The 19,150-nt window shown below is 37.0% G+C and overlaps 1 protein-coding gene across 1 annotated transcript in view; it reads right to left on the bottom strand.

Moving 5' to 3' along the window:
* The window catches only part of HIKESHI (heat shock protein nuclear import factor hikeshi), a 36,764-nt gene extending 22,931 nt beyond the window's left edge, over positions 1–13,833 (bottom strand). Inside the window, exons 1-2 of the mRNA XM_024572757.2 lie at positions 13,594–13,833; positions 8,703–8,940 (exon numbers count right to left, since the gene is read on the bottom strand). Of these exons, the coding sequence (XP_024428525.2) occupies positions 8,703–8,940; positions 13,594–13,623 (268 nt within the window). The 5' untranslated portion in view covers positions 13,624–13,833. The remainder of the gene's footprint in view (positions 1–8,702; positions 8,941–13,593) is intronic.
* Between the last annotated feature and the right edge of the window lie 5,317 nt (positions 13,834–19,150).

The following is a 19,150-nucleotide window of genomic DNA, read 5'->3' as shown; positions in this document are numbered from 1 at the left end:
TAGGCCTCCTACACCATTTGTTTTAAAGGCTGTATTAATTCAGGAATTCAGTTCCACCTCTAGGAGTTTCTACTACAGAAATACAGTGCTAATATGTACAATGGTATGTATGAGAATATTTATTATAGCATTGCTAGTAAAATGATAAAAAATATGGAAACAAGCCAAATTTCCATCAAGGGGTATTAAATTTTGGATTACCAATACAAAACTCTTTGGAAGAGGTGTGTGTGTGTGTGTGTGTGTGTATATATATATATTTTTTTTTTTTCTGCCTAAAAGTTAGCAGACTTTCCTTTCTAAACAAAAAAGATTAAATTTTTCTGACATGTAGGCCAGCACTCAATTCACTGAGCCACACCAACCAAGGCTGATTAATTCATTTTTGATCACTGAATTTTCTCCAGAATTGGATGAATCTTATGATCTCAGAATGCCCACCCTCCACAACCCCTAACCTTTTTGGTATCACAAGAGAAAAGGAAAAAGACAGACAAAGACAATGCAAAAAGGATAGAATACACCTTTCACTACCCCCAAAGCATCTTCTGCAGAACATATAGTGATAATCATAAATAATAAAGAGATGTTGTAGCCCTTTCCGAACTCAAAATATTGGCAGAGCTAGGGCAAAACAATGACAACTTAACTGGTCCGTCTCCAAAAACCACCAATGGGTCCTGCTCTACTGGCTGGTAGCCAGTATGAACCTTAACCAATGCATATAAGGCTGTGTACAAAATAAGCCTGCATTTTCTAACTATGTTAACAGCTGACTACTGGCCCACTGCTATGCAAACAAGTCGACCACTTTATATTTAAGGCACCACTATCATGTTCCACAGGATCCTCAAATCCAAAGTAAAAACATCTCTCTCTCTCTTCCCCCAAATTAGTTGCTCCTCTTCCTGTATTGCTTATTACTATATTTTCCAGTATCCATGTAATCTACTAGCATGTTTTCGACTAGTGATTTAATTAAAAAAAAAACTATAACATATTTCCATCTCTTTCTTTCCTTTTTAAATCAGTATCTAAGCTCTCATATAAATATCCATTTGTGTATGTTTATAATAAATATTCACTTGTGTATGTTTATATTTTACATCTAAACAGAGCAGTTTAAGAGCACCCAAGTGAGTATCAAGTGAACATGCTTGATGATAGATGCAGAAAAATGTGGCATCTTTTCAACAAATGATATTGGAACAGTTTGATATCCATTTGCAAAAAAATAAAATAAAACTGAACTTCAATCCACACCTTGCACTAAAAATTCAAATTGTATTCCAGATATAAACGTAAAACCTAAAACTAAAAACTTTCTATGAGAAAACCTTTGTGACCTTGCATTAGGCAGATTTCTTAAAACACCAAAGGCACAACCCAATAGAGAATAAATTGAAAAACTGGACTTCATCAAAATTAAAAACTTCTGCTCTCATAGCAGAAGACACTGTTAAAAGATAAGCAAAAGACTAGAAAAAAATATTTTCAATTAATTTACCTTATAAATAACTTGTATCGAGAATACATATAGAACTCTCAAAACTCAGTAATAAGAAAACAATCCAATTTAAAAAAACAAGCAAAAGATTTAAACAGACACTATATCAAGGAAAAAGCTCAATATCATTAGTTATCAAGGGAATGCAAATTTAAAACACAATGGGATGCTACTACACACCTAGTTGAACATCTATAGTTAGCAAACCAAGTGTTGGCGAGGACAAGAAAGAACTTAGAACTTACACATACTGGCTGGTTAAAATGTAAAATCGAACAACCATGCTGCAAAATACTTTGGCAGTTTCTTAGGTTATACATGCAAGTGCCATATGATCCAGCCACTGCCCTCCTAGGTAATCACCCAAAAGAAATGAAAGCATATGTTCATACAAAAATCTGAGCACAAATGCTTCTAGCAGCTTTGTTTTATGAGCCAAAACTGGAAACAATCTAAGTGTCTATTAACAGGTAAATGGATAAACAAGTTGTAGGAGATCCAACAATAGAACACTACCCAGCAATAAGAAGGAGTGAATTACTGATACACAGTACAACATGACTCTAAAATAATTATGCTGAGTGAAAGAAGCCAGGTAAAAAAGAATACATGCTGTATTTCATTTATATAAATCTCTAGAATATGTTAAGTATTTTATAATGACAGAAAGTAGATCAATAGTTGCTTAGGGTGAAGGCAAAGACAAGGAGAGGGAATTACAAAGGAGCCCTAGGAAACATTTAGGAGACAGAGATATATTCATCTATCTTGATTGTGGTGATGGTTTTTCAGGTATATACATGTATCAAAATTTTCAAACTCTATATACTTTATATATGTGCAGTTTATTCTATTATAATTCAAAAAAGCTGTTAAACTGTTAAAAAACAAGTTAATTTTCTCTGTTCTTTGGAAGATTTCTTTAGAAAGGATAAGTCATGAAATATCCTATCTGCCTACAAAAGCAAATGCAAGGCGAAACTTAGGACCAGTGGATACCGATGGTATACCGACGGTAAGAATACTTCAATATAAATAAATACACACATACATACATATCCATAATTTTATAATTCTTTAAAAAATATTCATTGCTTCTGAAGGTCAGGGATCACTCACTTGTTTGAATACTGGTATCCAAAGAGAAAGAATCAAGCATTTATCCCACCTTTCCTTAATAACTCCTCCCCTGTATTACCAAATAGTATACAAGTCTCTTTACAGCTAGTGAATGAAATGATAGAATTAGAACGTTATCATTTTGAACCTTATTAAATTAACGAATGTAGGCACTGCATATAAATGGCTAATTTGACAAAGAGAGATAACCATAGATGTACTTCCTGATCCAAAAACACACCACTACATATAATAACCCTCCCCAAAAGTTTTCAAATCAAAATAAAATCTGATCAAACCTTTAAATCCAACTAATTTACGGAAAAGAAAAATCAGAGAATACGTTATATCTTTTTTATAAACAATACTGAGACCTATCAACCAATTGCAATGCAAGGGCCTTACAGATGCTGACTGAAAGTTTAAAATGTATAAAAATAAAACTTCTGAGACCACTGGAAGTCTGAACATTGATTAGATAATAATATTAAGGAATTACTGTTTGCTGTTAGGTGTGATAACAGTATTGTATTTATGTTTTTTAAAAAGACCTGCTCTTTTATAGACACATACTAATGTATTTACAGATTATATGTTGTGACTCTAGAATCTCCTTCTAAATAACATAAGAAGGAGGAAGTGTGTGAGAATATAAATGAAATAACATTATCCGTGAGTAGGCCATTTATGAAGCTGGATGATTAGAGATGGGTGTAAGATGGGTGCTTTTATATATGCTTGAATTTTCTATAATGAGGTTTTCAAAAATAAGATACTTTGTTAAATGTACTTTGTAACTTTTTTATGTACATAGATGTAAAAAGCCAAAATAAATAAAATTGGCTTAGGCCAAATTTCCTCTCTCACATTGCCTTTGTCCTTTTTTTTATAAAAGATTTTATTTATTTATTTGAGAGAGGAGAAGGGAGGGAGAAAGAGAGGGAGAGAAACATCAATGTGTGGTTGCCTTTCATGCGCCCCCTACCAGGGACCTGGCTGGAAACCCAGGCATGTGCCCTACACTGAGAATCGAACCAGTGACCCTTTGATTGGCAGGCCAGCACTCAATCCACTAAGCCCTACCAGCTAGGGCTGCCTTTGTCCCTTTTGATATGAAGGTTACATTACCTTCAAAATACAAACTGGGTGACTTTGCCTCTTTTCCTATTTTCTGACAGTTTATAAAAGATAAAAACAATTTGTTTCATAAAGATTTAGTTGAACTTTATAAATAGTCTGGGCCTGACAGATGCTTGTGTAAGGGAGAAGTTTTTCCAATTACTGATTATAACTTTAATGATATCATGATATTCAGGATTTAAATTTAATGTTTAGTCACTTTTTAGTATATGTTTCTTAAAAAGTAGCCAATTTCATCTGTTCCTTTGTCATTCTCAAATATATTGGTATAAAGTTCCTCATAAAAATTAATCTCTACTGTATTTATAGTTATGTCCCCATGTTTGTATTTTTATTATTTGTACCTTCTTTTTCAATATATCTTTTCAGTGGCTCACCATTTTTTTGTCTTTTCAAAGAATCAGATATTTATTTAAGCCCCTCTGTTGTTTCGTTGCTTTCTGTCACTAATTTCTATTCTTAGCATCATTATTTTCTTCTAGTTTCTTTAGGCCACTTAAGTTAAATACTTAGCTCACTCATTTCAATCTTTTTACACATACATATTTAAGTCTATGAATCAATGTCTTCAGTATTACCTTAACCTGCATTCAAAAGGTTTGATTCGTGATGGGGTTTTTTGTTTGTTTTAGTTTCTGTAGTTTTATTATCCGTAGTTTTATTTTCCATGATCACTCCTTCTATGACCCATGAATTATTTGTAAATATTTCTAAATTTCTAAACATGAACAATGTTTTATCTTTTGATTTGTAAATTACATCACATTGTGCATTGTATGATTGTCTGCTATTTGCTACAGCTTACTTTGTGACTTGGTATGTGGTGAAATTTCATAAATGTTTTGTGCATTAAAAATGTGTACAGTCCTGGCTGGTGTGGCTCAGTGGGCTGAGTGCCAGCCTGCAAAACAAAGGTCACTGGTTGGATTCCCAGTCAGGGCACATGCTTGGCTTGGGGGTCCCCAGTTGAGGGCGTGTGAGAGGCAATCGATGGATGTTTCTCTCCCTCTTCCTCCCTCCCTTCCCCTCTCTCTAAAAATAAATAAATAAAACCTTTAAAAAATGTGTATAGAGTGGGGCAAAAGTATGTTTACAGTTTTGAATATGTGAGATTTTATTCTGGTATTATTTATTAATTTTTGTATTATTTTCCATACAAACAACTGTAAACCCCTTTGCCCCACAATGCACGACCTATCAGTTGCACAGTTTTATAAATGTCCATTAATTCAAGCCTATTGTTTTATTCAAACCTTATTAATGATTTACTTGATATGTTAATTATCGAAAGATTCAAATATTAACATTAGGACTGTCCATTTATATTTTTTCTTTATATATTTGAAGTTGTATCTTATATTTAGACACAAACTCATGACATTTACCTTTTCCCAGAAATATTTAAATCTTCCTAATGAATTCTCATTCCTAGTGAATAAATCTCTTAATTCTTCATAATGCTTTTTGCCTTATTCCAAGTTTTCTTAAGATTAATATACATATGGCAACTTTTTTTTGGTTCCTTATGTTACAATGTTTTAGGCCCATTACTCATAGAGAGCACTATACATACCTCAGTACTCATCATACTTATGGGCTTCAGAACTTGCCAAACTCTGTACCTGTGCATTTTTTTTTAAGATTTTATTTATTTATTTTTAGACAGAGGTGAAGGAAGAGAGAAAGAAAGGGAAAGAAGCATCAGGGTGTGTTTGCCTCTCCCATACCCCCCACCAGGGGCCTGGCCCACAACCCAGGCATGTGCCCTGACTGGGAATCCAACTGGCGACTCTCTGGTTCACAGGCCAGCGCTCAATCCACTGAGCCACACCAGCCAGGGCTACTTGTGCATTTTGACGAGAAAAAAAATGTTTCAGCACACGGTGCTTGCCTGGGACTCTGCTCAGGACTCATCACACTTGCTTGTACTTGTACGTGTCACAATGCCACAATACTGCCCCCCACCAACAAGAGAAAATGCTTCATCTCTCATTGCTTGTTCAGTATTCATCAGTTTAGGCACTCGTCACGAGGTCCAGAACAAATTAACGACAAGTACCATGGTACCACTGTAATTGTTTGTTTGCTGCCTTAAAAAAATAAAATCATCCCACCCTATGGTCTCCATCTTTTTTCTGGTAAATTTAGTCTCTTTGCATTTATTTTGATAATTGATACAGTTGAAATTATTTCCATCACCTTATTTTGGTTTTAATGTTATTTCCCTCTTGTTTTTTTAGTTTTCCTTAAAATTTTAACAAACTACAGTATTATTGCTCTTTCTAAGCAAAAGCACCTCAGAAAGCTTTAACTCAGATCACTACCCCTTCAGTCATATGTGCTATTTTCTAGTACAGTGTTTAATTCTGTGCATTCGTTTGTTTTATAAAATCAGGTTGTCCAGATTTGTCTACATGTTTACCAATTTCTTTGCTATCTTTGTGTCTTGTATACTCTTCTACATTCTGGGTTCAATTTTCTCCTGTAAGTACAAATACCTTTAGTAATTCTTTCAGTAATGGTCTATGAGTAGTAAACTCTCTTATCTCCATTTGAAAATACATTTATTTCTCCTTTGTTTTAAAAATAACAGTTTTCCTGCTGTGGCTGGTGTGGCTCAGTGAATTGAGTGCCAGCCTGTGAACAGAAAGGTCGCCAGTTCAATTCCTAGTTGGGGCACATGCCAGGGTTGCGGGTCAGATCCCCAGTTGGGGGCGTGCTAGAGGCAACTGATAGATTTATCTATCACACATCAATGTTTCTCTCCCTCCGTGCTCTCTAAAAGTAAATAAATAAAATCCTTAAAATGACAGTTTTCAGAATTATTTTATTTATCCTTGGCACTTTGAGGATAGTAATGTTTTTTTATCTCTATTCATGCTCTTGATATATCTGCTAAACTGACTAATTGCTGCTCAGTTATAAATGACTTGTCTTCTTTCTGTGGTTCCTTACTACTCTCCCTTCATATATAATATCCAGTAATTTCACAAGAATGTATTGAACTGTCTGTTTTTTTCTACTTATAGATTATCTATTTAGTATTTCCAGGCACAGCCACAAAGAAGGAAAAAAGTGATTTGAGACTGACTATTTTGTTAATTCACCTAAAGTTTGTTCAGAACTAATACTCTGCAATATGTAAAAGAGGCATTAGTTCATTATATACAGTGGATGCCCTAGAGCAATGGTTCTCAAGCTTAGCATGCAACACAAACACCTAGGAAACTTACTTAAATACAGACAACTGGACTTCACAAACTTTCTGATTTAGTACATCTGGGATCCTACCAGGAATACACATTTTCCGTAAGTTTCCTGGCACTGCTTGTGCTGATGCTGCTGTTCAGGCAATCAGGCTTCAGGAACAACTTCCTTAGGGATTAGGGAAACTCATCTCAGGGAGCAGTGAGAAGGACTGAAGGGATTTCTCCTGCATCTGAAATCTAGAGTTTAGTATTGGTCACCAATCCTAAACAATTTTTAGCTTTAAATATTGCCCTCTCCTATTTCTTCCTGTACAATTTCAACTACATAAAATAACAGTAGCTAACAATCCATTATCTGGCCAGAACTGCTCCAATTCATTCTTTACACAGTCCTCAGACTAAAAAGTGAATTTGATCTTATCAATCTCCTACCCAAAACTGTTTACTGGCTCCTCTACACCTAAAAAAAACAGTTCTTTACGGGGAAGAGCTACAAGGGTGGACTTCCGGGTACTTGCACAATGTTTAGTGTGTCTATCACGTTACACATACATTTTATAATACTATCAAGTAAGTCTGTGACCTAGGCATGTTAAAAATTGCTGACTTACTGAGTCAATTAAATGACTTATTAAACTGATTCAAATGAGTCAGTATGATACATAAAGCTTTTCATGATCCACGCCTGCCTATTCCCCCCTTTATATGCCCTGCCTGTGCCATTCTGAGCACACCGTGCTTTCAAACTTTCAACATTACATCCGTATTTCCTCCACGTAGAAGAGAGTGCCCAACAGGGCTTACAAACTCCTACTTATCTTCTGAAGAGGCCCAATATCACCTCCTCCAGGAAGCCTTTCCTAACAGACTTAAGAGTTAATTGTTCTCTTTCCTAATTCTCTCCACACTTTGTACAAACGTCCATTATTACTTTATACCCTTCCAATTACTGGTCTACAGAATTATCTTCCTTTATAAGAACGTAAGTTATCTCAGGCAAAAACATAATATCCTTAAATCCCCACAACAGATACCCTTATGTTTGTTAAATGAGTATGTTACCTAAATATATTTTTTCCTTGGACTCTATAGACAATCTCTAGGAGAATGTATATTTATTCTAAGAATCTATTTGTCTGTTTTCATCTAGATTTTCAAAGGAACCAGAGATTCAATGGGAGTAAATGGTACCTAGTTTTATTCTCACATTTCTTCACAAAATAACTCAAAAGCATCAAAGCAAGGATTACGTCCCTTTAAGGTGTAAAATCTGCAACACCAATACAACCAGCAGAACACTGAAGGGGTAACAAATCTAAGCGTTCAAACATCTTCGTAGAAAAGAATGACTCTCATTTTATTTCCTGTATGAGTCTATTTGGTTTATCTGTTTAGTTAAAACACAGATGTGCATGTTACAAATTATGCCAAGATTCTCCTCTTTATTAAAACATCCATCAATTCAGAAAAATTCCTTCATAATCCTATCTACCACACAAAGAGAACAGTGAGTGATTCTCTCCAGGGGCAGGGAACGAGAGTGTGAGGAGCTAAGGCCTTTTATTTACTATTTTTCAAAGGTTTCTGGATCACCTTTTTAAAAATATGTTATATATTGCTTTAGCAACCAGAAAAAATATAATGAAATTTTTAAAAAGTCATATTCTATGGTATGCTGTTTAAGAAAACAGTTTAATTATGAAACTATTTCAATACATTATTCTTACCAGATTTAAGACCTGAAATTTTGAAGATGGCACTTGGTTTCCCATTCGTGAGAAATCCTAGGAGTTGCCATACTGGCATTCCATTTGAATCAGGATAGGAAAAGTAGACAGATCCTCCCATTCCCTCAGGAAATGGGATTGTTCCCAGCATAAAAACCACAACATGGTTGATATTTTCATAATCAGGCAAGTCAAAAACAAATTTATCTTCTGCCACTTGCTGTGCAACTGTTTGCACCTAGAAAATAAGAAACTTGTCTTAGTGCAATAGTTTGATGAGTTTTTATAACCCTTATAGTATTGCTATAAGCTGTTACCAAGCATAGTCAATTAATTATAGTCATTATACCAAGTACAACTGGGTTAATCTGAAACTCTAATTATGGAATTACCAAATATATCAGATAGAATGCTAATATTAATAGTGAATCCTATTAAAACACAAGACATAAAATACAGCAAAGGGAATATAGTCTATAATATTATAACTATATATGGTATCACTATGTTGTACACCTAAAATTAATATAAAATTGTATGGCAACTGTAATTGAAAACTTAGAAATATTTTTAAAAATAAGGAATCCAAAAATATGTAGCATTAAAATAGTTTCATTAATGTAATCTTTTAAAAATTTAACTATTTCAGAAGTCGCCTGGGAAGGATTCTACTTACAAAATTAAATCACTACAGCTTCAGAATGTTATAAAAATGAAAGGTTGTTCACCCTGGCCAGATGGCTCAATTGGTTGGAGCATCATCCCATACACCAAAAGGTTGAGGTTCCATTGATTCCTGGTCAGGGAACATAACTAGATTGCAAGTTCAACCCCTGGTCTATTGGGGTTGTTGGGGCCTATAGGAGACAACCAATCGATGTTCTCTCTCTCTCTCTCAAGTCAAGAAATATATCCTCAGGTAAGGACTTTTAAAAATCAAATAAGAGTTAAATTTTTTTTTAAATGAAAGTTTGTTCAAAACATACTACCAAACCATGATCCTCTAATTTGAAGATAAAGAACCTCAGATTATTAAAATGGGTAAGCAACCCAGAGGTATTTACTCAATCTTCATTATTTGCAGATTCCATACTTGCTAATTTGCCTACTTACTAAAATATATTTATAATCCCAAAACCATTATTTGTTGCACTTTTAAAGCAGCAAAAAATTTGAGTTGCCTGATGGACATGTTCCAAGCTGTGGAACAAAATTACATTGTGCCTTCTGGTTTCAGCTCTCATACTGTAAACAAATGTCCTTTTCACAGTCTTTTTAGTGCCATGTTTGTTTGCATTTTTGTTGGTGATTTGACTGTTTTAAGTGGCCAAGCTGAAATGGTGCTCCTAAACCCAACAAGGCTGGTAGGTGCCTTACTGAGAAAATATGCATCATACAAGTTCTTTCAGACAATGAGTTATAGTGCTACTGGTAGAGTCCAATGTTAACGAATCAATAATACATATTAAATAAGATGTCTTTAAACAGAAACACACATAAAACAAAATTGATAAAAATGAGACCAGACGCTTGCAGGAACCTAACCCTGTATTCCCCCTAGGGGCAATAATTCAGTATTTACCCATTTAGCATTCACACAGACTTTACAGAGCAAAACTACTCCAAATAACAAAAACAAACTGTATACAAAATGTAAAAATTCTACTAACTGGGTATTTTAAAAGTTTCCTCGAAAGCATTATGCTAAGTGAAATAAGCCAGGTGGTGAAAGACAAATACCATATGATCTCACCTTTAACAGGAACCTAATCAACAAAACAAACAAACAAGCAAAATATAACCAAAGACACTGAAATTGAGAACAGGCTGACAGAGTGAACAAAGGGGAGAGGGGAGGGAATTTAAGGGGAAAAGGGTGAAGGGTTCAGGAACAATTATAAAGGACACATGGACGATAAGGAGGGGGATGGAAATGGGAGGGAGGTGGGGAGGGTTGGGAAGGGGTGGGGAAAAAGGCAGAAAACTGTACTTGAACAACAATAAAAAAATAAATTAAATAAATAAATTTTAACAAAAAGTTTCCTAGACTCATTTGCTAATCTATTTTTCTGTCCTAGAATTGGACACCAATTTATAGAATGAGATCTCATTTTGAAGACTAAGAAATCTTTCACAAATTCATTTTTACAAAAATTTTAAGAAAATTATTGCTAATTCCTATAAACATCCAGCAAAAAGAAGTTATCAATTTGAGTGCACTGTGGTCAATAGGCTGTGAAGAGTTTACCTTCTCTAAGATTTATTGTTTAATTGCTATTGCTTTTCTATTCACCAATACAGCTATGTAACTGCATCTATGTATCAATGATAAAGTAACATCAATTGCCCTAAATTTATTCGCAAGAGACCAAGGATCAGTGTTCTTAAAGTCAAGCTCTGATTCCCTCTTCTGAAGTTTTCCAACACAATTAAAAACCCTCTAGTTTAAATACAGAGAAACATAGGAAGAACATAAATATAAACCAAACTGCCTGTATCAGTATTAAATTCAATTTCACCAGGTTTGGGCAAGCACATATTAAAAGGCATATGAAATTACGATACAAGTCCCGAAATAATTTGGCGAAGTAAATATTTCTTAAATGTCAACTCTGTATAAGGCACCAGACACTCTGTAAATCTTGATTACAACACTCTAATCATCAACCTCAAGAAAACAGGTAGTACATATCTCTTGCCATAGCCCAATAATTCAGTTGGTTAGAGGATCATCCCCCTATATCAAGGTTATGGGTTCAATCCCTGGCCAGGGTACATACAAGAAGCAATCAATGAATGCATAAATAAGTGAAACAACAAATTGATATTTTTCTCTCTCTCTCTCTTCCTGAAATCAATTTTTTTTTTAAGTTTTTTAAAAAGCCCTGGCTGGCGTGGCTCAGTGGATTGAGCGCTGGCCTGTGAACTGAAAAGTCGCCAGTTCAATTCCCAAGCAGGGCATACGCCTGGGTTGAGTCCACTCCCCAGTTGGGGCACGTGCAAGAGGCAGCGGATTAATGTTTCTCTCCCTTTCTTCCTCCCTTCCCTTCTGTAAGTAAACAAATAAATAAATGAAAAGGAGAAACTTAGGCCCCTCCCTTTAACTACTATGTATAGGACAGAGCAAACTTAAAAAAATAGAAAAAGGGTATCTCTTTTATTTAAAAATTTTTTTTTCAAGGAAGGAAAACAGTTCATAACCTTAGATAAGTGAATCTTTATAATAAAATAATGTAACTAAGTCTTGATGTCTATTTGCCCTTCATTTTGATTAACATATTCTAATACTCCAAAATTATAGTTTATAATCCCCAAAAATCTTAAAATAACTTCTACTGCATATTCACTACAGAAATATTAGGTAAATAAACAGGTATTGCTATAACAAAACTTCCAAATTCGTTTACGACATGAGAGATACATGGATTCCATACAGCCTTTTTATTCTTTTTAAGAAAACATTTTTTTAAAGTCACTCACTAATGACACTTATTCTTCGTACTCTCACACTCACTTCTGGCTGGTCCTTTTTTTTTTTTTTAATTAAAGCAAGGACAATCCAAAGTTGTCTCACTAATATTACCATATTTTGCGTGAATGATGTATTCCCATTTATAGTGAGCACCCACATTTTTGGCCCAAACTGCCAAGGAAAAAAAAACTTTTCATTTTCATTTTTTTAATTCAATTTTTTATTTATTTATATTTAGAAACAAAACCGATTGTCGTATTCCAGGGTATTATTTTGCATAAGGATATCGTTATTGCTTTCCAGAGTATACTTTTAACGCATAAGCATAAATAAAAGAATTAAAAACACTTATATTGATACAGAATTAGTACTACCAAGGTATAACGTGCACCCTTATTTTCCTTCAAAAGTTTGGGCCAAAAAAAAGGTGAGCATTATACACAGCAAAATACGGTACCAATTATCACCATCACCAAAAACAGCAGCCCAATCACTGAAGAGACAAAAAACTTTCTGAGGCCTGTCAACTCCAATCTATCTTTGTGATGATTACTTATAACCGTGTACAGACTATCAAAAACTTATGAACATCTCAACACTCAGCTGCAACATTTAACAAAGCAGGGTGAAAAAGAGTAAGAAAAAGAACTCCAAGTGAAAGGAGTCAGGTCTGAAATGAATCTCTAGGTGATTCAAGCAAACAAAATACCGTACACTTTCCAGATTATTCCTGAACAATTCCAGGTGCTGGTCTTACTTAATTCTAATACTCCAGCAAGTGAGTTTATCTCTTCTGACCAATAAGGAAACTCGCTGCTCACATCTTTCCCCAGTCATCTCAGATTAGGCTCACACTGAAATTTCAGGCGTTTCTATCGGCCAACTTCCAATCACCTTTAAGCATATTTTTACAAGGCACCTCCCAAAAAGGCTCAGCAGATAAACACTGCCCAAGCACCTTAATATTTGATAACCAGGACGCTACAGCCTAGATTAAAATACTAATTTTACGTCTAATTCACTCTATGAGCTTAGGTGAGGGCTTATACTGACGATTGGGCTTCAATACCTCAGGGGCAAAATGGATCGAATGCTACTAACCACCTTACATATTGTGAGGGTTGAATCTGGATTGCCAAATTTATCTAAGCACTATATAGAAGGCTAAAATGACGAGACTGGACAAAAGGCGTGCATTCCCCACTCGATAAACGGCAGCTAATGCGTGACTACTCAAATGACTGAGCAAGGGGCAAAGCAGAACGAACACCCGGCGTCCACTCTCCACTCCACACTCTAAGCCGGAAAGTAGACCTGAGGGGTTTTCCCCGCACCACTCGATCCGGGGCACCCTCCCCTTCCCCGGGCCTCGCCCACGGTGTCGTGCCCCCTGCCCGACAGCACCGGCCCCATCCTCACCAGCCTCCCCGCCACCAAGCAGCCAAACATGGCGGCGGCGTCAGCTCCGCTCAGCCGGCAGGTACCGAACCCGAGGACCAGAAGTCCTGGGACTATTACACTAGAGGAGCCCAAGAACCTTCCAGAACATGCAGGAGAGCTGCAGCCTCGCCACTACATAGCATCCATGCCAGCGGCAGGAACGCCTTCTGGCCCCGCCCTCCGACCCACCCTGCCCAACCAACGCGCCTCTCGGGCGACGAGTACTTCCGGGGCTTACACCCAGCTGCGCCAATTAAGGGAGAAAGGCGGGCGGGAGCCGGCGCAAGACTACGCGTCCCAGAGGGCCCTGGGCGAATTTCCGGAAGGCCGCCAGAAGTTTTTCACCTTTTCGGATGGATGGTCCTGGTTCCAAATTTCCTAATTTAATGGCGATGGGAGATGTTTCTCACTGTGCGCTTTTACAATCATCACTTTACTACGACCTTACAAAAATCTTCTAAGGTAGGCATTATTATCTCCATTTTATAGGCGAGGCAATTGCCCAGAGTGACCAGCCCCAAATCTTTACACAGCACTTAAGTATTGGAGCCCGAATCCCAGTCCCGACCCGAGTCGTGTTTTTTTCTGCTATGCAGTAGCTCAGTTCTAATGGTTAACCAGCTGTTTTGTACTTATTTATAACGTTTGTAGTTTTTTCCAGCTTCCCCCAGCTCTCCCACTTATTTGCTGTAAAACTTTAAGCAAGTTACATATTTAGGCTTTAATGTCCCCACTTGTAAAATAAGATTAATTGTGCCTCTCAGGGATTGCTGTGAGGGTTAAATGAATTAACATACACACAAAACACTTAAAATAGAGCCTGGCAGTGCTTAATTAATGGGAGTTTTATTGTAAAAGGTCTTTTTTTAATACACATTTTCAGAAAATGCTCATAGAAAATAAAAAAATATCCAAAACAACTGGCATCAAGTACTTACTGCCATCAGTACTCATTCTCCCTTTCAAAGCACAATTCTCTTTTCACTTACATAGCAGGGTAGGATACCGCCTCTGGGAGAGTGTGCCCAACTTGAAATATCGGAGCTTAGTCTACCAGCCATCAGCATGTCTGTCCTGCCAGCCCCAGGTTATATGGGGAAGATCGGTGTTCAGAACAGTCCTCTGGCCTCCACTCTGGCTCTGTAAACTTGGACCACTGATCTTATTTCAGATAGTCCTTTGAGGTAGCCAAGCCAAAGATGAAGAAATAGAAGAGGATCTTTCCACCCATGTCTCCCACTTTCTACTTAAGAAGTCACAGAACCAGGGAAGTAGATGGAGGTGGAAGAGGGTATGGGTGGGGGATAAATGGTGATGGAAAAAAATTAAATTAATTAATTCAAAATAATGAAGTCCCAGACCTTCACAATAAAAAGACCATTCATGATGAGACCATTTCATGAGGAAGAGACAAACTGCTTGGATTCAGAACCCATCTCTAACATTTATTAGATATGTAACCTTAGACTGGTTAACCTAATACTTCATGCCTGCATTTCCCCATCTGTAAAATGCAACAATAATAGTATCCACATCATAAGGCTGTTAGGAAGGTTTTTGCATGTAAAGTCAAAGTGGAAGCCAGAATATAGTTTAATAAAATATTAGCATTTAGTAGTATTACCTTTCCTGACTAATTTTCCAGGTCTTCATACCCACCTTGTACCCTGTGAAATAATAAATAAATAAATAAATGCAACCATGACTAGTGTAGGTCAGTTGGTTGGGTGTTGTCCTGCAAAGCAAAAGTTCGCCGGTTCTATTCCTGGACAGGATACATGCCTAGGTTTTGGATTTGGTACTGGTCAGGGTACATGTGGGAGGCAACCAGTTGATCTTTCACTCCTTCTCTTCCTCTTTTCTGACTCTTTCTTAAAAAAAAAAGAAGGAAAGGAAAGGAAGGAAGAAGGAAGGAATGGGTCTCTGTCTCTGTTCTTGACACGGCTCCTGAAACACTTGTAAACTCCCAATGATAAGAGCACTAGAAGCATCTTTTGTTCTAAGGTTGTGACTCGGGATGGTGTCCTGGATAGATCTCAGATGGAGTCTGGTCACCAAAAGACCAAGCCATAATTAGAAGATTAGAAGGTTCAGAACCACCCCACATTGTCCAGAGAGGGCAGAGAGGCTGGCAATGGAGTTAATTGATCATGCTTACATAAGGAAGCCCCTATAAAATCCCAATAATATGGAGTTTGGAGAGATTCCACTCTGGTGAACACAACCATGAACCAGAAGGGTGATGCCCCCCACGCCAAACTCCAAATGGACAGAAGCTCCTGCATTGGGTCCCTCGCAGACCTTGCCCTATGTATCTCTTCATCTGGCTAATCATCTATATTCTTTATCATATCCTTAAATAAACTGGTAAATGTCTTTCCGTGAGTTCTATGACCTGTTCTAGTAAGTAATGGAATTCATGCAGGACATGGTCATGGGAACCACCAATTTGTAGCCCTGTTGGACAGAAGCTGTGGATAACCTGGGGACCTACTACTTGCACTTGACATCTGAAGTGGGAGGGCAGTCTTATGGGACTGACCCCTTAACCTGTGATATCCCATGCTGTCTCCAGGTAGATAGTGTTAGAATAGAGTTAAATTATAAAACATCCAGCTGGTATCGCAGAATTGCTTGGTATGGGAAATCCCCTCCCTCACATCTGGTGTCACAAGTACTGGAATGTGGCAGTAGTGAGAGTAAAAGAGAAACATGGAGGAAGAGCAGGTGTTTTTTTTTTTCCCTTTACATATCCTAAACATATTACTGATTTTCTAGGCAACACATACTTTTCAACCTTTCTCTGCTTGTGCAACTTGTTTAATCTACCTGTAATATTCATTTGGCAATTTCTTACACATCCACGCAGTTGGTTCAAATATTTCCTTCAGGAAGCTTTCAATGACCTGACAACTAGTCATTCCTTCTCTTATACAGCAATCTTATTTAATAGGTTGAGAGCTGACTAGCCTTGAATTTTTTTATAAACTACATTTGCTGTTTATTAATTGTCCCAATCTTTATTGTGTGGGATGTGAGTTTTTTCCTCCATTTTGCTGGTGAACTGTCTAATTCTAGGGCAATGAATTTAGTATCCTAAAAAGGTAAGAACTACATACAATGAATAAAAGAAAAGAAAAATGTTTCAAAGGGAAAAAATCTTTTCAATAATCAGAGCTCCTTGTAATAAGAATAGACAGACATGGGATAGTGAATTCTCCCATTCCCATTTACATTTTAACCATTGCTAAAGAGATGCAGAGAGAACTTGGAGGGCTGAAATGGCCTAATACTTCAAAATTACCTGCCAGCTCTCAAACAATGTGCTTCTATGGAGAAAGAACAAATTATAGTTCAATTTTGGCCAGGGAATCAAGTGCGGAATTTGTTTTAGCTCTTTCATTAACTAGCTTAGAAATGAAAAAGAAAATTATATCATTTGGGGTATTAGCTTTCCACACTTCTAGAAAGAAGGCATTGAATTCTGATTTCAAGAGAGCAAAAATATTTCTTCTCTCCTTCTAAAGTAAATTTTCCTTTCCAAAACTAGGAGAACAAAAAATAGAAGCACATACTCCTTCTTTGAACTAGGAGATATTTATAAACTCCAAGTCTCAAAGATAACAATGGAAAGTAGGTAGAGAAAAAAAAATAACAGCATAGGAAGGTTGAACTCAGGTACCTATGCCAAAAGAGAGTAAATACTAGAGAAGCTCAGGAATTGGAGATACCAGGGGCCATAGAGGCAGAGGCATGTCAGTAGACTGAAAACAGATTGATTGTTTAAAATCTATATAAGATTTTATATCTGTCCCTCATCCACACCTTGCTCATTGGCATGAAATCTCTGGGGAAAGAGTCTGAATAGGAGAGGCCTCAGGTACTGAAAAAAAGTGATCGTGGGGCCAGACCACCATATACAAATTAGGTCCTGAATGCAGGCCACCCAGGAGAGAGAAGCACTCGGCTCACCAAGTCAAACACACCAATGTGACATTGTGTCTACCTGAAAGGAGAGTGGTGTTTTTGAAAACATCCACTTGGAGGTGGGATATGACTTTTTCTCTTATCACCGATGCAGAGAGGGCCATCTTTCACTAATTCATCCACAAGAAAGGAGGGTCACTTTTTAAGGATCACATTAAAAAAAAAAAAACCCACTTTCATGACCAAAAAGCATTTAATAAACTAGAAATAGTCTGGAACTTTCTTAACTTTATAAAGAGTACCTACAAAAATCTCACAACTAACGTTATACTTAATGGTGTAACACTAGATGCTTTCCTCCTGAGATCAGGAATAAAACAACGATGCCTACTCTAGCCATGTCTATTTTACATTGTACTGGAGCTTCCAGCCAAAGCAATTAGGCAAGAAAAAGAAAGAAAAAGGTATCCAGATGTGAAACTAAGAAGTAAAACTACCTAATTGTGACATGATCTTTTATATAGAAAATCCTGCCCTGGCTGGTGTGGCTCAGTGGATTGAGCGCTGGCCTGTGAACCGGAGGGTTGCCAGTTCGATTCCTGGTCAGGGCACATGCCTGGGTTGTAGACCAGGTCCCCAGTTGGAGACACATGAGAGGAAATCACACATTGATGTTTCTCTCCCTCTCTTCCTCCCTTCCCCTCTCTCTAAAAATAAATAAATAAAAATCTAAAAAAAAATCCTAAGGAATTGACTTAAAAAATAAATTAGAACTAATGAAGTTCAGCCATGTTGCAGAATACAAGATCAATATACAAAATTCAGTTGTATTTATTGTATTTTTAAACACTTGGAATGAATAATCAAAAAATGAAATTAAGACAATTCCATTTGCAATATCATCAAAAAGAGTAAAATACATAGGAATAAATTTAACAGAAACAAGTGTAAAATTTACACCATGAAAACTGCAAAACAGACTTCCAGCCGAGATGGATGCATAGGTAGATACACTTCGCCTCCTTGCACAACCAAAAGTTGGACAACAAATTTAAAAACAAAAAATAACCAGAACTGCCAGAAAATCAAACTGTGTGGAAGTTGGACAACCAAGGAGTTAAAGAAACATTCGTCCAGACCAGTAGGAGGGGCAGAGATGGGCAGCCAGGCGGAGAGGACTTGTGGAAAGGCAGCAGCTGTGGGACTGGGTAGCCCCACATTTGCATGCAAATAAGCCAGGAGGAGCAACTAGGGAATGAGACAGACCACACAGCCTAGGGTCCCAGCACAGGAAAAGAAAGACTCAAAACCTCTGGCTGTAAAAATCTGTGGGTGTTGCAGCATCAGGAGAAACTCCCAGCCTCACAGGAGAGTTCCTTGGAGAGACCCACAGGATCCTGGAATGTTCACAAGCCCACCCATCTGGGAATTAGCACCAGAAAAGCCCAATTTGCTAGCGGGTAGCAGAGAAAGTGACTGAAAGCTGGCTGAGAGCCAAGAAAGCGGCATTGTTCCCTCTGGGACCCCTCCCCAACATACAGTGCTGATATGCAGCCAAGTGGGTTGCCCCACCCTGGTGAATACCTAAGGCTGTGCCCCTTACTACATA

The sequence above is a fragment of the Desmodus rotundus genome, chromosome 5, assembly GCF_022682495.2.
Source record: "Desmodus rotundus isolate HL8 chromosome 5, HLdesRot8A.1, whole genome shotgun sequence".
Taxonomy (NCBI): domain Eukaryota; kingdom Metazoa; phylum Chordata; class Mammalia; order Chiroptera; family Phyllostomidae; genus Desmodus; species Desmodus rotundus.
The sequence above is the reverse complement of the archived record's forward strand: the minus strand, read 5'-3'. Positions and strand labels throughout refer to the sequence as shown.